Genomic DNA, 20,136 nt, shown 5'->3' on the forward strand with positions numbered 1-20,136 from the left:
GGAGGGAAATTCGAAATATACTTGGCCTATCTATCTCAATAGACCCCGTAAGAAAAACAAAAGTCGTATTAAGACTCCGAAATAAATTATGTAGTGACAAATTACATAATTTACCACTGATTCTTAAGTTAATTTTGTGACACATATTTCAAACAAGAGTAATTTACCCCTTTATGGAAAAAAAATTGGTTAAAAAATTTGGACAAAATGAGATTTTTTATGTTGTTTTACCTTTTTAAATATTTTTACCCTTTTAACTAAAAAATAAAAAAATATCAATTTATTTTAAAATAAAAAAATATCATAATTTTTTAATTTTTTTTGACCAAATTATGATCAAATTTTCTGGTTGTTGCACTTTTCATTTTTTACATCCCAACCTTTATTAAAGTGTATTTAAACACATTATTTTTTGGTTCAGCACTTCTTCTAGAAAGTTATTTTTTTCCCAAAAAAAAAAGAAAAGAAAAGAAAAAGAGCACCAAATTTCACCTCTCAAAAAGCACTTCCCGCCATTTCTCTTAGCTCCTCCGAAATGGGGTAAACAAAACTGAGAAATTAGGGCTAAACAGCAATCTTAGCTGAAACCCATTTCTCAAAATTACTGAAATTCTCGAAAACCCAATTGAATTCACTAGAGAATATGGGTATACAAGGCCTTTTGCCCCTTTTGAAATCGATAATGTTACCAATAAACATCAAAGACTTGAATGGCTGCAGTGTTGCTGTTGATACATATTCATGGCTGCATAAAGGTGCCCTTTCTTGCAGCAAAGAGCTCTGTAAAGGGATTCCTACTACCAAGTATTCATCTTTCTTTCTCACGTTTTTCACTGATTTCTGCAAGTTCTTTTTTTTTTACTTTCTTGTGTGTTATTAGCGCAAGATATTTAATTGGGGTAAAGAAAATCTGAATAACTATTTCTTGTTGTGTAAAACAATATTGTTTTCTTCTTATATGATTTCATCATTTGATGGTTCAAAGATTCTTTTTTAAATGTTAGTATTAAATATTTAATGGGGAGGGGATAATGGGGTTGTTGCTTTCTTTCGATTGACTTTTCTGGTACATGATTAGAATTTTTCTACTGTTTTATGACTTGATGTTCATGATGGGGTCCTTAAAATGTCTTTGTTATTCCAAAGTGATGCTCCAGTACGTAAATGTGGATATGTAATTGATTATTTGGATAATAAAATTTTGATTCAGCTAATGATTAATTCAAAGGGACTTTAAATCTGAGTCTATTTGTTTATACCAATTTATTGAACAAGATATTTTTGCGAAGAATGTTGCTTTCTGTATTTATCATTGCATTGGGGTTTGATTATGCTAAGTGGAGTTCATATGGAACAAAGATCAAACAAGTTTTACATACTGTTAGAAGGAAAATACATTGGTGTTGTCTACTTTTGTTTAGAGAATATTAATTGTAAGTTAAGATCACCTTAGTAAAATATTCTACTCCCAAAATATTGTAGATTTCACATTAAGATTGAATAGATGAGATCAGGAAGTGTGAACTGCCTTTAGAGAAGTAATGCCCTGGTTCGTTGGAGCTCATGGAAGGACAGAAAACCAATTGGACAGTATGGAGGATGATCCCTGCTTGCATATTTTGGTGTGTTTGGACAAAAAGAAATAATAGATGCTTTCAAAGCACCTCTTCCCCAAGCTAAAGTCTTAAGTCTAGATTTTTAACAACTCTTTGTAGCTCGAGCATTTGCCCCCAGTCAATTCCCCTGAAACTTTCACTTTAGATTAGCCTTTAGTTATAGAGCTAACAATGTATTGTACTTTTTTATGATCTGTAATTTATGCATCTTCTTGATGCCTGCTATGAAATCTATTATCTTGTAAAAAAAAATATCTTTAGAAAAGTGCACAAAAATTTCAAGTTTCACTATATTGAATGTCTTTGAAATTTCCTTCTTTGAAAATGGAAGTCTAATTGATGGCTGAAAAGATAAAAAACATAAATGTAATGTTTTATGTTAGCTTATACAAACCGTGACAATCTATTTCATTGTATGTTCTTTTAGGCATATTGATTATTGCATGCACAGAGTGAATTTGTTGCGCCATCATGGTGTCAAACCTATTCTCGTGTTTGATGGAGGTCCCTTACCAATGAAGATTGAACAGGAGAACAAGCGGGGAAGGTACATATAAACTCCTAACTTTAACTTCTTAGTTGTGAGTTCCTTTTGTTTTTGATTGGTCTTATTTATGAGTTCTTCTTAATTACTTTGATTAATTAATAGGAGTTCTATTGACATATTGCATCTAGAGGATGCATGAAAATTACAAAAAAAGAAGAAAAAAAGAAGAAGAGAGATATCATTGCCTCTTTTGTAAAACACAAGTAACCAACATAGTCTAAAAACTTATTTATATCACAGAGATTTCCTGATAAAACAGGTTTACAGAGTTGGCAATTATGGTCGAGGCAAGTGATGAAACCTACTTTACATCTTATGTTTCTCTTCTCCATGTGGTCCCTAAATGCAGCTTGTGATAGATTTCCATATGCAGGTATACAATCATAGCTACATATCTTACCTTCTGGCAACTTGATAAGGTCCATAACACTTGGAAGGTGAAGTGCTTACTAGATATAGTCATTTGCCTGTATGGTTGAATTTTGAGATACATCTAACCTTCCAACTCAAACTTCCTATCCGATCTCTTTTTATTAGCCTTCCACCATCCTTTATTGTGATCTGGTTAAATGGAATTTCAATAGCTGCAGCTTGACTTCTCTAGTTATTAATATCCTGTCTGTCTAAACTACTTCAGAATCACCTGCAACACATGGCACGTCTAATGGTGGTGGTTGACCATATAAAGATTCATAATGAGTGGTCTGAGTTGAAGTATGGAAACTGGTATTATACCACCATTTTGCAAAGAACTAGTGTGCCCACTCTGGAAGAGAGTCGCAGCAATAAACCTCAAATAAGTTGCTGAACACTTATTAATAACCTTAGTTTTGACTATCAGGCTGAGGATGGTTAGCAGTAGGGGTATACCGAATCATTCCCTGTATAGCAAACAACACCTGCCACAACCTACTTGTGAATACTGGATCCCTGTCACTTTACAATATCCTCTGGCATACCTTGGAGTTTAAATATGTGTTCCATGAATAGCTTGAAAACATAGACTACATGATAATGATGTGAAATGGCTATAAAATGGGCATATTAGTCAATTTGTCCACCCACCCAAGTGAGTTTTTCCCCGAGACGTTGGCAACACTTACGGAGTCCATACTGATACTAATCCAGGTAGCTGAAGGGCTCGGAAGAGGTTGAAGTAATCTAGGATAGGAAGCTGAATCATGTTTATTCTTTTGACACACATCACATTTCTTAAAATAATTCACCACCTTTTCCCTCATGCTTTTCCAATAAAAGAGAGACTCAGTTCGTCTGTAGAAGTGATCAACCCCAGAATGACATCCATCTACCATCGTCCCGCCAATGAAGTTCTTTCTTCTTTCCATGTTAAACAGCTCAGACTATCACCGTTGTCGACTAGGTTGAAAGGTTTCTTTCTAGCAAGGAAATATATATTTTATCTCTCCACATCTCTTAGGTTTTATCTGCAAGTGGAATCGATTAATATTTCTGATTGCTGTATTTCCTTGCTTAAGTTACTCTGTCAAATGGATTAATCTTCAAGAGATAGTGATGTTGTCTAAGGGGAAAGCTGATTGCCGGAGTTCTGAGTTTGTTTAATGCAATCTTAGAAGTCACAGTGCTTGATACTTCCTCTGTGGAAAAAAAGTATTTGAGAAATTGATCTATGATTGTTATGTAGTCTAGAAGTTGATCTATGGCTGTTATGTCGTCTCAAATTAATACATATTTTACTTAATTTTTAGTAAAAAGGAGGAAGATGTTTTTGCAAGCATGTTACTCAAGATATGATAGATGAAGCAATTCACAAATTTTCCTTCAGGTCTAGAAAGGAAAACCTTTCTCGTGCAATAGAGCATGAAAATAATGGAAATATGACTGCTGCTTATGAGTGCTATCAGAAGGCTGTTGATATATCACCTTCAGTGGCTCACGATCTAATACAGGTACTGAATTCATCATGATTTCACTTTTGCCATCAAGTCAGCCTTTTGTTTCTCATAATTTATATTTGCATTTGAAGGTCCTAAAGCGGGAAAATGTATGTTATGTAGTGGCTCCTTATGAAGCAGATGCCCAAATGACCTTTTTGGCCATCAGCAAACAGGTTGATGCTGTTATAACTGAGGACTCAGATTTAATAGCATTTGGTTGTCCTAGGGTAAGCTTTTGTCTGTTTTTTTGGCAAGTTTTGTTAAAAAAAGGTTTTCCTTTTATGCCGTTATATTGTTTTTGTACTTTGTTATAGAAGTCCTGGTAATTGTTTGTTGAATCCAGATCATTTACAAAATGGATAAGTTTGGGCAAGGTCTTGAGTTTCGGTACTCCAAGCTGGAACAAAATAAGGAACTGAGTTTAACAGGTTTCACAAAGCAGATGCTTCTTGAGATGTGCATCTTGAGTGGTTGTGACTATTTGCAGTCCTTGCCTGGAATGGGGCTCAAAAAAGCTCATGCACTTATAAAAAAGTTCAAAAGTTATGACAAAGTGAGTATTATCATCAGAACATTAGAAAAGTAAATTTCTTAGAAAAATTTGTATGTGTTTTGCCAAAGTTTTCTTCCTCAATATGCTTCTCTTATCTATTGACCTGCATTTGGTACTGGACATTTACATGAGCATGATAATGGAAACTAATTTGTTTGCTTACAGGTCATTAAGCACTTGAGGTACAATACTGCTGCAGTTTCTCCTATGTATGAAGAATCTTTCAGAAAAGCAATTATGACCTTCCAGCATCAACGAGTTTATGATCTCATGACTGAAGATCTAGTTCATTTGTCCGAGCTCTCTGATCTTGGTAGTCAAGATCTAGATTTCCTAGGCCCATATCCTTACATATTTATTTATGATGCAACTTTGATGCTTGTTACAATCAATCTCCTTTATTATGGTCAGAGGTTTTTCTATGATCCATTCCTTAACCAGGAGAACGCTGATACCTACAGAAGTAGCTCAAGGAATAGCAAAAGGTGACATTGATCCTTTCACTATGATGCCATTTCAGGTATTTAATTTTAGTCCTCTTTTCGTTAATGAAGTTTCTTGATTTCAGTTCTCTTGAGTTAGAAGACCAATCACTTTTTGAGTGATATTCCCTACATTCCCTTCAAATCTATGTCATTATTTGCATTTATGCTCTAGCTTCAGCAGTATTATGTTCCCAATAAACTGAGGTTTGAAGGAAACTCGAGGCTGCCCATGGTTAACCATCTTGGTAAAACACTCCTTCTATCCGCCTCCATTGACCTATTGCATTTTTTTGTCCCTCCCAAAAAGCTGTCTTCTTCCTAAAACGACAATTCTTCTCCCATTAATCTAAATAATACATGCATACTATGTATTAATTTAAAGTTGATGCGACAACTTTCGAACTCACATTTTACTTTCATACCCTTCTCTACCAAACTCAATATAAGATCCCCGAATCCATAAAAAAATACTCTTGAAATCTTCTAAAGTCGATGCAGGTCAATCAAAATGGCACAGAGGGAGATTACTTGAATATAGGGTCACATTCTGAGGGATATATGGACTTTATCTCTTGTTCTAGTGAAGATATGCGTGACGGCTTGAAAACTCAGTGGTTTTCTTCATGCACAACACCTCCATATGTCGTGCTTCTTGTTGTGTCTTCCTCTTGTAGCATTATCAGTTCTTCATCCATTTCAATGCAAATGAAAATATTCTTTGCAACTTTATGCAAAATTTGATGAAGATAGTGTGCCGCTCTGTAACCTCTGACAAATGTTTCTTTCCTTTTATTAACCTTAGATATACGTCATATCAAGTCTATATTTCTCTAAGTTATAGAATTACAATTCACCAGAAAGAATGCAACACCGCTGAACTGGTGGATAGCAGAAGTTATGAACTGAATGACTTCAAAGTGGAAGGTGAAAGGAGGAAGCTTGATTTGCCTGCACAGAAAAATCTCCTAACCAACTACTTCTGTATCCTATTGTACAAGTACTTACCTTTACACTTCTTACTGTCATTTGGAGCTCAAGGCATCATTAACAATGATTCTCTCTTCATTTTTTGACATGTTTACGACAAACAACTCTTTAGCAATGTACCTTGCATATTTAGGAGGAAAGGCCTAAATGTATCTGAACATAGATCATTTATCTTCTTCCTGTTTATCGCATAAATCTGTATTTTGCAATTATCTCTCTTTTTTCTTTTCTCTGAATAGAGTTATGGACATTATATTAGGTTTGACGTTTGACTAGTCTTTTGGCTTGTTAAAGATGTATATCAGTGTAAAGATAAGTATGACTCTTAAAAGACCTCTGATTTTGGTCAATCTTTTACCAATAATAGCATTGAATTGGCCTAAATAGGGCTGAATGAATATAGAGGGTTCATATATTCATTTCCAATTAGTTTTTATTTTCATTGGAGCTTCTTTCACTTTTGCATTTCTCAAACCTGTTTTAAATCCTTTTCTTGAGCTGAGGGTCTATCGCAAACAGCCTCTCTTCCTCACAGGGTAGGGGTTAAGGTCTGCGTACACTCTACCCTTCCCGGACAACACTGGGTATTTTGTTGTTTCCCAGCTATTGTGGAGAACTTACTTTTAGACACATTTCGAGAATTGTGTATAATCATTTTTTATGATGAGAATTACGTTAATTTACATTGTGTAAAATCTTATTTTCTGATGAGAGTTATGTTAGTCCCACCCCATTGATGTTCGAATGTAGTGCTAGATGTTAGGCCAAATAGAGTGGAGCGGATGTAGGATTCATATAGCCAATGTCAGACTAGTCTGGGATTGAGGTGTAATTGTTGAGAGATATGTGAAGTTCAACTTTTTTGTATAGGCACAATAGTATTCTCTGATACTTTTTGGTAGGTTTGTGTGTTCCTTAACATTTACTATAGGCACTGCTTCTCTTGAAGCAAAACAGAAATTTAGGGCCCCAAGGACTAGCCCTATCCTTCCGAATTCAGAGGTTGGAGTTTCAAGCGCTTGGGCAGACAGTAGAAAGGGAGCCGATTCGTATAAATTCGGGAGCTTGTCAATGTCCTCCCCTGATCCTCTGGTGAGCAAAGATGGTTTTGCAGTTAACACTGAGAATAACATTGTTGTATCATTTTGGAATTCTGATAGCGTCTTTCTGAATAGTAGTTTCTTCTCCTTAGGTGGATGATGATATTCACTTGAAAGCTTCCATGTGTTTGGAGTCAAAATGTCAAGGTAAAGACTAAGATACAGAATTTTATTGAAGGATCAATAAGTGCACTTAGACACTTCCTTTCCGTTTGTTCTCTGAGCAGGAATTCTGTTAGAGGAAGAAATTGAAAATGGCCTAGGACTACAATCTGTTCCACTACAGCATTCAATATGTAAACCCTGCATCACATTGCATAAGGAGCATGCTCTGGATTTAAGTGAGAACAAGATACGAGCAACAAAAAAAAAAGTGATAGTGAGGAGCAGCTATTTTTTGAAGAATAACAAGAAGGAAGATATTCAAGATGATAAGAGTGAGATAAATGTGGTTGCCAATGATAAATCTCATAGCAGCATTCGGGAGAATGATTATGATTCTATGTCAGATGCAATGAACGGAGCAGTCGTAGCAGCAGTTAAAATTGCCATTCCACAAAGTTCATTTTTTCTGTCCAATTTATCTGCCCAAAATGGTCAGTACATACGTATTTCTAAGCTTTTATCAAGGGTGATGTTTCCTCTGAGGCTCTGACAATAAACTCATTTTAGTTCCTGGAGGTGATGCTGAACAGAAAGAGAACAAAAGAGGAATAGTTAGGAGTTCTTATTTTCAGAAGAACTTGGCAAATGAAAATTCTCAGGGCAACTTGGATGTTGCAGCTGAGATGGCTTCAGGAGATGACTGCTCTGAAAGGAGATTAAAGAAAAGGAAGGTTACCTTCATTGACACTGTTCAAACTGTAAGTTGTTTTTCCACGATGTGTTTTTCTTTCATCTTTCATTTCTAATTGATAAAAGATTTGGTCAATTTTTAGTTTGTTGCATCTAATTTCCTCTTCTTCTATAGGATAATGCAAGTGATGAATGTTTAGAGGCTGACACATCTGGCAGTCAAGGTATGTAGAAGGCCAAAAGCAATATTTTGAACTCATCAGTGATATGAAAATTATTTCTCATCATTGTCTATCCACATTTGACACTACTAATTTATGCTGAAATCTCTGGAGCTGTGCACTTTCTTTTCACAGCAGCAAATGTTTCTGGGTACCAAAATACTAAAGTATATTAATGTAAAACCAGAACTAAAAGATCAGCTAACAAGTTAGTGAGCACATTAATGAGGCAACGGCGTAGTTGGGAATTTAAACCTGCAACCTAAAGCAAAAAGCTTATTTTGCCCTTTCATATCCAATTGTGGCAATTAGGACAAGTATAATTGTTATATGCTAGATTGGAGATATTCTTGAGACAGTGCTGCTTTTTCCACGACTCGACTCTTCAAGCTTAGCTTCTCAAGTGACTGTAGTTCTGTTCCTTTCGATAATATAACACTTGATAGTTTCTTACTTTTTTTTTCCTCTACCATTTCTTACAAAGAAAAGGATGTCATACAATTACCGAGAATCTCCTTCATCCTTAAGCTTTTGTTGGTTATCTTTTACTAGAATCCTTTTACAGGAGAGACATCAGAACATCTTTCTATTTCAGGCGACTTCAACTCCAACCTAGATGATTCAACTAAGGAGACAAAGGATGGACAAAGGAAATTCGGTTCCAACATATCTCATTTAGGACATTATTCTCAAATATCAGAGAAATCAATGGACAATTTTGTTTCGGTCATATCTTCATTTAGATACACCTCAAATGGTTCTCGAGCCAGTGGGCTCCGAGCCCCTCTAAAAGATATTAAGAATACCAGCACTAATAGGTAATACTATTTTGAACATCTATGCTTATGTTTAGTTCTGTTTTTGACTGTCACCTCTGAATTTACCCTTTGACTGAAGGTCCGCTAGTAACATGGATCTAAGCAAGTTTGTGTACAAGCCAACAAAGCAAAAGCAATTATCAGCATGTCGTAAGGTCTAAACCTTGCAACTACACTGCCTGCGTTTGTATAAACTGGATTCGGCAATTGTCAACTTGATATCTATGAGTTACAATCAACTAACAGCTCTTGCTAAATATACATTTTGTAAGGTGAGTGGCCATTTTTTGGCCAATTTCACAGTTCCCCTTTTCTTTTCCTCTAGGTAACTAAAACTGTTTCAATTCTCTGATGCAGGATCAGCTCTGATTGGGATATCTTTTCGTTTCATTGGCTGCCTGAAATTTGAAGGCTTACTTAACATTGGTTTTCTATTTTTATTACTCATTTCTTATGATTCTTCTCCACCTTATATTTTTAGTCTTCTCAATTCCCATATTTGAGATGCGTTTACGGAATATTGAAGTTTCTCAAAGATCAATAAACAGTTTTATATGGAATTGTTATCTGATATGATTGTGTATATCTACTTTTCTGATAGTGAGGTGAAGAAATCAAGTGTAAGTTCAGGGGAGAGTAACTTATTTGGCAAAAGCTGAAAAAAACTTTTCTGAAAAATGTTTCACAAGAATCAACAAAAGAAGTTTCTTTTTAAACTAAAAAACTAACTTTGCAGTTTTAAGTTTTTACAACACTGGAACTGGTAACATAATTCAGAAATCGTTAGCTGGATTGTGAGGTTTAACTATTTGATTAAGACTTAATTACGTAGGAAACAATTATTACGCATTTCTACAAACATATTTGTCTAAGTAAGAAATCCTGGCAAAAAGATTTCAAATTTTGCCTTTATTGTTAAGAGTAATTCACGGTGTTTTCAAATAAAATAAAATATCTTACTACCAAATTGACATTTTTCTTAAAATTACAATTACAAAAATAATAAAAATAAATATCCTGAAGTTACCCCAACCGTTCATATGTATTTATAGAAAAAAAAAATCAAGTAGGGAGAGTTTCTTTTGTATGGCTCCATAAATATCACAGTCCCCTTAATCTATATTTAAAGTTTTAAATATTTTGTTTAAATATACTAATTTTAGAAAGTAAAATATTTTAGAAGGAAAAACTAATATATTCAAATATAATTTCAAAAGTGAAAAGTAAGTTAGAAAAAAGTTATTCAAATATATTTGTTTGATATTTTGTAATTACTTTGATTAAATATTTTTTAATTATGGACATCTTTAATTCACATTAAATTTACGTGAACAAAAATATGATCTACTAGAGTACTATACAAATATATTACGTATAGTTTATTTTAGAGTGAATTTAAAATCATTTAATTAGTACAATTTATAGTTTATCAGTTTAAATAATATTTTTCAAATATTTATGTCACACTTAATGAGATGATTTAGATCCCGTTTGGATGGGCTTAAAAAATAACTTTTAAAAAGTACTTTTCAAAGTGCCGAAACTTATTTTTAAAATAAGTACTTATATGTTTGGATAAAAGTGCTTCAGTTGAAAAAAAAATTATTAATGTGTTTGACAAATAAGTGCTGGTAAACACTTTTTTTTTTATCAAAATATCTGAAATACCCTTAAAATGTTAACATGATAAAAGTTGATTAATTTAAGGTTTTAATACTTAAAAAAATTAAAACAAAATTAATTTATATTATACATCCATAAGTAATAATTCCTATTATTCACATATTTTTTTATCATCACAAAATTTTATAATAATAACAATAATAATAATAATAATTATAATAATATAATATTTATAATAATAATAATAATAATAATAATAAAAATAATAATAATAATAATAATAATAATAATAAAATAATAAAAGAATTAAGGGCAAAAAGGTAATATACTTGGTCAATATAAAATGACTTTTAAGTTGAAAAAAAAAACACCCCTCACCTAACTTTTAGCTTTTGGCTTAAAATAAGTCATTTTTTATTTAAAATAAGTCACTTTGATAATTGCCAAACACTCTAATAAGTCAAAAACTGAATTTTAAATCAGTTTGACCAGCTTTTAAGCCCATCAAAATAGGGTCTTAATGTATTTTAATTAGTAACACTAAAAAGTAAATTTGTGAACAAATAGAGTTTGTTCACAACAACTCGGAATCTTCGTAATTACTTCTTACCTAGTAAAATTATCAACACTTTGCGCGGAAATTTGATATCAGAGAATTTATAAAGTAATATTTTAAATCTATCAGATATTAAAATTAAAACACTATATTTATCTCACATATAAGATTACGTGGTAACAAACATTAATAATGTAAAGAAAAATGAAATTGATTACATCTTATCATTTATCTTTACTAAAATAAGCATAATTTAATGACTAAATAAATTATATCAAGATCTATAACATAAAGAATCGTCAGTGAGCCACTCAACGAGAACAAAGTACATATATATTTAGTTGAGAAGAAGAAGAGGTTTACAATTTTCGTTGTTTTAAAATGAGAAAAAATTCCTCTATGTATAGACAACAAAGGGTAGCGTGTATAAATGTTTATTATGCCTTATAATCACATCTTTTTATAAAAATTGCAATTCTTCATTTCATGAAGAGCATTAGTTGAATATCCGCGAGAAGTTACCACGTACATAGCACAATGTGCATTTTGCTTCCTAACAATCACTCAATATTTGTTAAGTCTAATTTTCTTGCTGATGAATATTAATTCTTAAGAAAAAATGTTCTTTGAAAATGTATTGCACCATATATATTATTTTAAAAGGAAAATGTGGACACTTATCATACTTTATTTTATTAAAATGACAATGATCCTTTTTTTTGGGGTAATAGAAACGGACCTCGTAATATTAAATACTCTAATTTGGTAGGTCTATATATTTATTCTAAGTAGAATTCATAATAAAACACTACACATGAAAAGAAAAACATGAAAACGATTAAGAAAAAAAAAATCAATTTCAAATTGTTCCCTATATAGTCCTTGATATGTCATAATATGGTTGTCATTCTTAATTAATATGTTGTAAAAAAAAGGAAATTTCAGATTGTTTGTTGACATGTCATTTTGTAGAGAAGTTTATTCCCCAGGCTTACTTACAATTTATTTCAGAATGTATTCTTGTTGATTTACGCCTTTTATATCGCAGAGCGACTTTAATATATTTTGTTTTAAAAATTTGCCTCGAATAAATTTAAAAGTATTGATTATAAGATGTGTTTGAGCGTGGAAGAAACTTTGTTAGATCGTCGCAGATAAGAAGAATAAAAAAGTTCTGATGCAATAAATAAAATATCTTCATTATTAATTAAAATTAAATTCAAATTTTGAATATCAAAAAATAAAAAAGATTAATATTATTTATTTTCATAATAAATTATACACAACACAAATTTTAGTTAATCGAAGCTACATACATATATCGAGCGCTAATAGCACCAACAGTAAACGAAAATAAATTTTAACTTAGGAACCTCGCACTTGTGTGTTAATTGTTATATCATTATGATATTTATACCACTAATGTGTAATATACGTCATATAGATTTTATTTGGGACAAATTCTTTAACTGAAATCTTTTTTACTTTTAGAAGTATATAGTGAATGTGTCAATAGTATCCAAACAAAAAAGTAGTGCATGCAACAACATATCATATTCACATGATTTATGTGCTGAAGTTTACATTGATCACGCCTAATACATTTCAATTATAATTATTAATGTCAAAACAATCACGAAATTAAGCATCTTAATTTTATCAAAATGAGCAAGTATTAAGAACGACTAAAAAAGAAAAAATAACAAGTAATTAGAAACAGAGAGAGTAACATTTTAACAACTTGATTTGCTAAAACAACTCGAATTTTCTTACAGGAAACATGTATAATTTTTTCTAGAATCAAATAAACTGAATCATCATCAAAATTTTCAACTTTCTATTACATGAGTAATGGAGAAATTGAATTGGTAATCCATCAATGTTACATTTACTAATTAAGAAAAAAAGTAAATAAATCTTTTCTCTTTTCTATTAACTTTTTTTCATACTGTTTCTTAAAAATCGAGAAACTAAACTCTAAATTTATGGTTCAATAAAACCAGTCATCCTTAGAATTAAGTCTCTTGCTTGAATCAAATTTCTTCTTTTGAGCGTCCCTCCGTAGCCGATGCAAATTGAAAATGCCATCATTCTTTTAATAACTCTCCGTTTAATTATCACATCGGGTGGTACCATTTCATCATCGTCATCCTCATCTTCGAAAAAGTTGTAGTATTTTTTTTCCATGAACAATGAAGCTTTGTTCATGGGTGTGAACACAACATCTTGCTTCATAATTATTTTTCGTATCATGGATACGTTGTTGTTATAACGCCGAACTTGAAACCCAAATTCAGCTTCTTCCTCGTCAGCAGAATTTTGAAGCTCCATTTCATGCTCTTGAGGAAAAAGAATTTCACTTTCCTGAAATTCTTCAGCCATGAAAAATGAAGTATATATGAGAAAAAAATGAAATGTTTTTTTTGAAACAAAAATAGTTGAAGTAAGAATGTAATAAGAGAAGATATATATAGGTCATGCTAAAAAGCTCCAGTGTGGGTCCCACATTAAGAACCTATAAGCTGTAAAACTATTAAAATAATCCAAATTGTTTATTCAATCTTATCAAATAAACAAAAATTTATAGAATCACATAATAAATTATTACAAAGCTATTTATTCTCCATTTAATAAATTATTTCATCAAACTTTAACTTAATAAAAAAAATTGAACAAAAATTATAGTGTACTAGCCTTAAATATAATCCTCCTGACCGAGAAGATGAACCGACATTATTACTTTGAGTCATTTGTTGGTCAATATCATTCACAACTATATTTTCATGCTCATAGACCAGAAATATTTTATCACCCTTTTGGTATTTACAAATAGTTATGTAACACTGTACAAGTTAAGACAATTTTCACTCGTGTGTTTATATTAAATGGTTCATTTGTTGTTTCACTTATGAGCAATTGCACATTTTCATACTAAAATCAAACATATTAGAAGTAGTGATTATCAAACATACATCACTAATTTTGTCCTTTAATTTTTCATATTAAATTGCTTTAAATATTTTCATATGTAGCCGGAAGAGAAGGTCTTTTACTATGAAATCAAAAAAGTATTACTCCCTCCATTTATATTTATATTCATCAAATCAATTCTTATACTTTATCATGTATATTCATCAAATTGAAAGCAATAAAAAATTCTATATTAGTGAGAATAATAAATTTTAAAACATAATGATATGAATAATTAATTTTATTTACATATGAAATAAATGTTTAGTAGGTATAATGTGGGGTTGTTTTTAACAAAATTTAAATTGTAGGTCCAGCTTTGTAATTAAAATTTTTTAAATCATAATATGAAATTCTCATATCATGATTTTTGAAGAATAGGGTATTCTATAACATGATATGATATCATGAGATGGAATCAGCGTGAAATCACATGTCCAAAGTTGATTCTATCTCACGATTTCATATCGTGATATGATATCGCATGACCAAACGCCTACTTAATATATATATTAGATACTTTGCGCATCTATGATTTTGTATGTGTATGAACTTTAAATTAAGAAGTTCAGAATTGAGATAAAACACAAAGCCTGTTGAAAATAAATTAAAAAATAGACAAGAGACTAAGATATACAATATTAAGGAAAATTTTAGTAACTAAGTTGATTGACTACCTGAAACATTGTTGGTGAGAGTTCAATTCTCCACTCAGTAATCTCCTTCCTTGTTTTCCTTTTCAATAACAAAAAAAAATTATTAAAATAAATTATACAAACAAAAATAAATCAATCAATATTCAATGAGAATATAAATAGTATTACCCATTAAACTAATATTTAAATAATTTCATTTATGTTTCGCGATATCTTTATTTTCTTTCCTCTTTTGGATCTATGGTTGACGAAGCCTCTTCTCAGATTTAAGTATTTTATATCTGAACTTCACGATACATCGATAAGGGAGAAAAAGAAAGTGAAAAAAATGGTTCAGAATTGAAAAGAATATATAAATTCATAGTTGAATAGACATTGCTTGAAGAGGTTTGTTAGGGATTATCGACTAAAAAGAAGAGAAAAAGGAGAGTTAGAGCAACGGCCGGCGGAAGTAAAAATGAATTAGGGTTAAGAAATAATTTGTAAAGAAGAGTGATCGTCTGTTTATATAGAATCAGTGGTGAAGTTTACGAGGATCAAATGGGCCGTATTTTGGGTTTTCTTTTATGCGTTGTGAATTGGACCAATTTAGGAGTTAAAATAGGGGCAACTAAGTAAATATCCCATAAAAGCAAAATAATTACAAACTTGTACCACTTTATATTTATACCCTTACTAAATGATTACATTATATATTCTCAACTAATTTCGCTTAACTGATACTAAATCGATAACATATATATTATTTATTGATATTATTAACACAGATAATTTCCTTTATATGTGTGTGTATACATACATACATACATACATACATATATATATATATGTATGTATGTATGTATGTATGTATGTGAAGATTGTATTTGTATAATCATAAGAGTATAGGACGAAAATATATGTATTTGTATTTGTATACACAATTTTCTCTTGCTTTATACAAACAGAAATGCAATGTGTACATTTGTATTTATATAAAGTGAGAGACGCGAGTGAGATTGACGAGCGAGATCTGAAATAGGAGAGAGAGGAGAACGAAAATATATGAATATATACAATTTTCTCTCGCTTTATACAAAGACAAATGCATTTTATACATTTGTATTTGTATAAAAGCGAGAAAGGCAAGCGCGACTGCAACCAAAACGAGTGTGGCGAGCGAGATTCCACCAGGGAGAGAGGCAAAAAAAACAATAGTTTGCTATATGGTACAATTAAATCAAACTATGTTGATAACATTTCATTTTATTTAATAGTTTACTATTATTATATACAATTTTCCCAAGAACTATTTATGCAACCCTTTCTTTGAGTTTTGCTTCTCAACCCTTTCTTCTACTTGTTTTCTTCAATTTCAATTTTGTTTTTAATTTTTTTTTTTTGTAATTTCAATTACGAGTGAGGAAAATATATATATTGATTGTTTAAGTTTGAATTGCGTTGATTTTGTGTCACGACCCAAAATGATTCGTGAGAGGCACCCACACTTACCTCCTTAGGTGGGCGAACCAACACATCTAAACCCCAACATATACCAATAGTTCAACTATAAATAATATAAATAATGCGGAAGCTCCAAAAGATACTAACAACCAATTTAAATAAGTTTCTAAAGTTTAATACTTATCATCCCAAAATCTGATGGTCATCACATCAAGGACATCTATTTCCAAATTATCAAGTCTAAGAGTGTTTAAGAAACCAAAATAAGCAAAAAGATGGTCCATGTCCGAAATTCAAAGACATCAAGACGTGAATGAGAGAATCTAACACGAGCTAGAAGTAATAGCTTACCCTGAACTCTGATATGCTGAAGACTGGCTAGACCTGAGGGCGAGTCGAAGTCGATGGTACACTTGCTGCACTCCACAAAAGAACAAAGAAGAAAATACAAGTAAGGGTCAATACAAGAAACACGTACTGAGTAGGTATCATCGGCTAACTCAAAATAGGAACCAATATATATTGAATAATAACATAAAATCAACTACAATACTTAACAAGTAGCAAACAACACACACATGAACCAATGCCAACAACACCATAGTAGGTACACCATCATCACAATATCAAGCATAACTTGGAGGACTCATGCCTCCATACAATGCTCATTTGGAAAATGGTTCTTTGAAATTGAGTATATTAAGTTAATTCAAGATTCCTTTTCTTAATGTTATTGTGTCGGAACGTGACACTCCGATCCCACATATCGTGTCGAAACGTGACACTCCAATCCCATTATACCGTGTCGGAACGTGACACTCCGATCCAATTATCTCATTATTTTATTTCATCAAGTCTTCTTTATTCAAGGCGTTATTTTAATAGAGAGTGTTTAAGATTAGAAATTCAACAGTCTCATAATTTTAGGCCAACCACAAACCACACAATCAAAACATACAACCACACAGTCAAGTACATAGAAGACTTTACAGTATCACTCAATACATATCAATCGTTATTTAGAGTTTATCTATTAAATAGAAATAAACCATAACCTACCTTCACCGAAGAATTGCAATCAAGCAAGCTACTTCTCCAATACTTTTCCTTTACTAAATGCATCCGAACCTTTCCAATCTATCAAATATATGTGCATAATTTGTAAGTTAACGATTTTATAAGTACTCATATATTCTGTTCTAGGTTAAACCCAAGAACTCACCTAATTCTATAATTAATTTCCTAAAGTTCAAACCTAAGGATAAGTCTTAATTTCTCCAATTTGCATAACTTAAATAAAATTTGACTAATTCGATATACCTAATATTTAATTATCTATCTCAATATATCAAAATATAGTTTATAATATAATAACACCATTGCAATTTTTAAAATTTAAAGCCACTGGTTAAAGAGCCAATGGCAGCGAACACTTCAACAATATACCCACCCTTTTATATTTAATTCTTAATATCCTTAACCACTATCTTAAATTATTAATTTCCTCAGTTTCACCTAAAATTCAATCCAATCAGTAAATTAAATTCATCTACAGGGTCAACATGCACTCTCATAATAATGATATAATAATAAATATAATAATAGTGAATGATCAAAGTTAAAGCCATTGCTAGTGACAATACTTCTAAATTAAGAATATCAATTCTAATGTGGAGGGAAACTGCTCACATATATATAATATAATATATATAATATAATATATATAATACACTTTATAATTAATCCCATATTCTTTCTCACTTTTTTATCCAAAGAATTTCAAATAGCAATTAATACCTAACGCCTATAACCATTCAAACTAAAAAAGAATTTAATACAATTATTATTACTAGAAAGATTGGAGGACGATTTCACCCGATGCCGCCTTCCAATATTCCTTTACGACCATGCGGTATATCCAATATCCAAGTAAAATTTTGATTACCTGATGAGATAATTGCTTCTTGACTACTGCAGGTAAGGTTTTCACCGCTAAACCCTTATTTCCCCTTTTCAGAATATTTCCTCCTAATTATTATATGACTTATTATAAGAGTGGTGAAAGTGACCCACTATTTATTTTATTATTAACCTCTTTAACCACCAACTAAATAAATTATTAAAAATTACCCCACTAATTTCATAATTATAATTATGAATAGTCCAAAACACCCATTTTTTTAAATATATCGAAAAGTATTTTCTGACATAAAAAATTCTAGTGCTCAAAACGACCGAAAATGGTCGTTACAATTTGTTATATTAGTCGTCAAAGTTCACTCACATATATTAGCATACAATTATTAGAATCAATACTCCAAACAATAATAAATTATTAAAATATGAAGCAAATAATGAGCAAATCGTTGGTGTTGCAGTGATTTTGATTTTGCTGTTTTGATTAAATTAAAAATTTATATATCATTTTGAAGTTTTTATTAATATTTTATACCTATTAGACTTCGAACTCGACAACAATATAATATGAGGAATATTAACAGAAATATCTATTACTACTAAATACCCCTTTTATTATTATGGTGTCATTTCACCTGTGCCAGAGTGTTTTTCCAATCACTGGTGCTTTTGAAAATGAAATTCAAAAGCTAAATTTAGACAATGTCAAAATACAAATTCTATTGATTGCCATTATTTCTTAATTTAGTTTATGGAATGTAACTTTGATTATGTCTTTGTTATTTTCAGTCATAGAAAATGTCATTCTCATATTCCTAACCTAAAGTAAATCATATTACTTCCTGTTATAAACTCCCAATTATATTCTATGAAATATATATAGCCCTTAACTACGCTATTCTCTATTTCTTTTTCTCCTTCGACTACTATTTTACGTCACTATATTGTAAATTAAATCAGCGAATTCCACGATAAAATTTTATAATTATTTCATGACTATTATTTTTTGCTTTAAAATAACAAAGAGTAGTTTCAGAATGAGGTTAAATTTTGAGAGCATTAGTTGAATATCCGCAAGAAGTTACCAAGTACATAGCACAATGTGCATTTTGCTTCCTAACAATCACTCAATATTTGTTAAGTCTAATTTTCTTGCTGATGAATATTAATTCTTAAGAAAAAATGTTCTTTGAAAATGTATTGCACCATATATATTATTTTAAAAGGAAAATGTGGACACTTATCATACTTTATTTTATTAAAATGACAATGATCCTTTTTTTTGGGGTAATAGAAACGGACCTCGTAATATTAAATACTCTAATTTGGTAGGTCTATATATTTATTCTAAGTAGAATTCATAATAAAACACTACACATGAAAAGAAAAACATGAAAACGATTAAGAAAAAAAAAATCAATTTCAAATTGTTCCCTATATAGTCCTTGATATGTCATAATATGGTTCTCATTCTTAATTAATATGTTGTAAAAAAAAGGAAATTTCAGATTGTTTGTTGACATGTCATTTTGTAGAGAAGTTTATTCCCGGGCTTACTTACACTTTATTTCAGAATGTATTCTTGTTGATTTAAGCTTTTTATATCTCAGAGCGAGTTTAGTATATTCCGTTTCAAAATTTGCCTCGAAAATAAGTTTAAAAGTATTGATTATAAGATATGTTTGAAAAATATTCGTGGAAGAAATTTTGTTAAATCGTCGCAGATAAGAAGAATAAAAAAGTTCTGATGCAATAAATAAAATATCTTCATCATTAATCAAAATTAAATCCAAATTTTGAATATCAAAAAATAAAAAAATTAATATTGTTTATTTTCTTAATAAATTATACACAACACAAATTTTTATTAATCGAAGCTACATATATCGAGCGCTAATAGCACCAACAGGAAACGAAAATAAATTTTAACTTA

General features: G+C 30.9%; 2 protein-coding genes across 2 annotated transcripts; one reads left to right on the forward strand and one right to left on the reverse strand.

Annotated features, from left to right (window-relative positions):
- The first annotated feature begins 446 nt into the window (after positions 1 to 446).
- Positions 447 to 9,609, forward strand: LOC107009082 (exonuclease 1). The gene is made up of 16 exons (XM_015208349.2): positions 447 to 804; positions 2,044 to 2,163; positions 3,968 to 4,091; positions 4,169 to 4,306; positions 4,423 to 4,632; positions 4,798 to 4,973; positions 5,080 to 5,152; positions 5,975 to 6,098; positions 7,036 to 7,196; positions 7,297 to 7,351; positions 7,432 to 7,800; positions 7,877 to 8,067; positions 8,175 to 8,223; positions 8,816 to 9,038; positions 9,118 to 9,310; positions 9,396 to 9,609. The coding sequence occupies exons 1-15, from the start codon at positions 644 to 646 to the stop codon at positions 9,197 to 9,199; spliced, it is 2,256 nt and encodes a 751-aa protein (XP_015063835.1). The 5' UTR covers positions 447 to 643; the 3' UTR covers positions 9,200 to 9,310; positions 9,396 to 9,609.
- A 3,591-nt stretch (positions 9,610 to 13,200) lies between these two features.
- Positions 13,201 to 13,599, reverse strand: LOC107010049. The gene has a single exon (XM_015209320.1). The coding sequence runs from the start codon at positions 13,597 to 13,599 to the stop codon at positions 13,201 to 13,203; it is 399 nt and encodes a 132-aa protein (XP_015064806.1).
- Positions 13,600 to 20,136: the final 6,537 nt, after the last annotated feature.

This window comes from Solanum pennellii, chromosome 2, assembly GCF_001406875.1.
Source record: "Solanum pennellii chromosome 2, SPENNV200".
NCBI lineage: Eukaryota > Viridiplantae > Streptophyta > Magnoliopsida > Solanales > Solanaceae > Solanum > Solanum pennellii.

What these genes read in the sequence shown, in the direction of transcription:
- LOC107009082 (XM_015208349.2), top strand. Translation starts at nt 644, where the DNA reads ATGGGTATACAAGGCCTTTTGCCCCTTTTGAAATCGATAATGTTACCA. An exon ending in TGGCTCACGATCTAATACAG is followed by an intron (nt 4,092 to 4,168) that starts GTACTGAATTCA and finishes TTGCATTTGAAG; the next exon opens with GTCCTAAAGCGGGAAAATGT. An exon ending in TTTGGAGTCAAAATGTCAAG is followed by an intron (nt 7,352 to 7,431) that starts GTAAAGACTAAG and finishes TTCTCTGAGCAG; the next exon opens with GAATTCTGTTAGAGGAAGAA.
- LOC107010049 (XM_015209320.1), bottom strand. Translation starts at nt 13,599, where the DNA reads ATGGCTGAAGAATTTCAGGAAAGTGAAATTCTTTTTCCTCAAGAGCAT.